General features: G+C 67.1%; 1 protein-coding gene across 1 annotated transcript in view; it reads left to right on the forward strand.

Annotated features, from left to right (window-relative positions):
* Nucleotides 1–249, forward strand: part of LOC104493469 (aminopeptidase N-like) — a gene marked incomplete at both ends in the record, with an annotated part of 1,707 nt that overhangs the window by 929 nt on the left and 529 nt on the right. The window contains one exon of the mRNA XM_010136147.1: nt 28–93. Within this exon, the coding sequence (XP_010134449.1) occupies nt 28–93 (66 nt within the window). The remainder of the gene's footprint in view (nt 1–27; nt 94–249) is intronic.

Genomic DNA, 249 nt, shown 5'->3' on the forward strand with positions numbered 1-249 from the left:
CCCGTCCCTCCTGGTGCTCTGCCACAGTCCTACCTCCACACCTTCGCCTACAACAACACCGTCTACACAGACCTCTGGACTCACCTGCAGCAGGTAGGAGGGGGCTGGCTGCTCCCGGAGGCTCCCCCCACCCCAGCCCCTTCCCTGCGGCTGCCCTGGTTCTGTGGGGATGGGGTCCCAGTCACACGCTGGGCGAGGGTTGCAGCACCCACCAAGCCCTGCACCTCACCCATACCCACCCCTGCACCG

Source organism: Buceros rhinoceros, unplaced genomic scaffold, assembly GCF_000710305.1.
Source record: "Buceros rhinoceros silvestris isolate BGI_N320 unplaced genomic scaffold, ASM71030v1 scaffold39905, whole genome shotgun sequence".
In the NCBI taxonomy this organism is placed as follows: Eukaryota; Metazoa; Chordata; class Aves; order Bucerotiformes; family Bucerotidae; genus Buceros; species Buceros rhinoceros.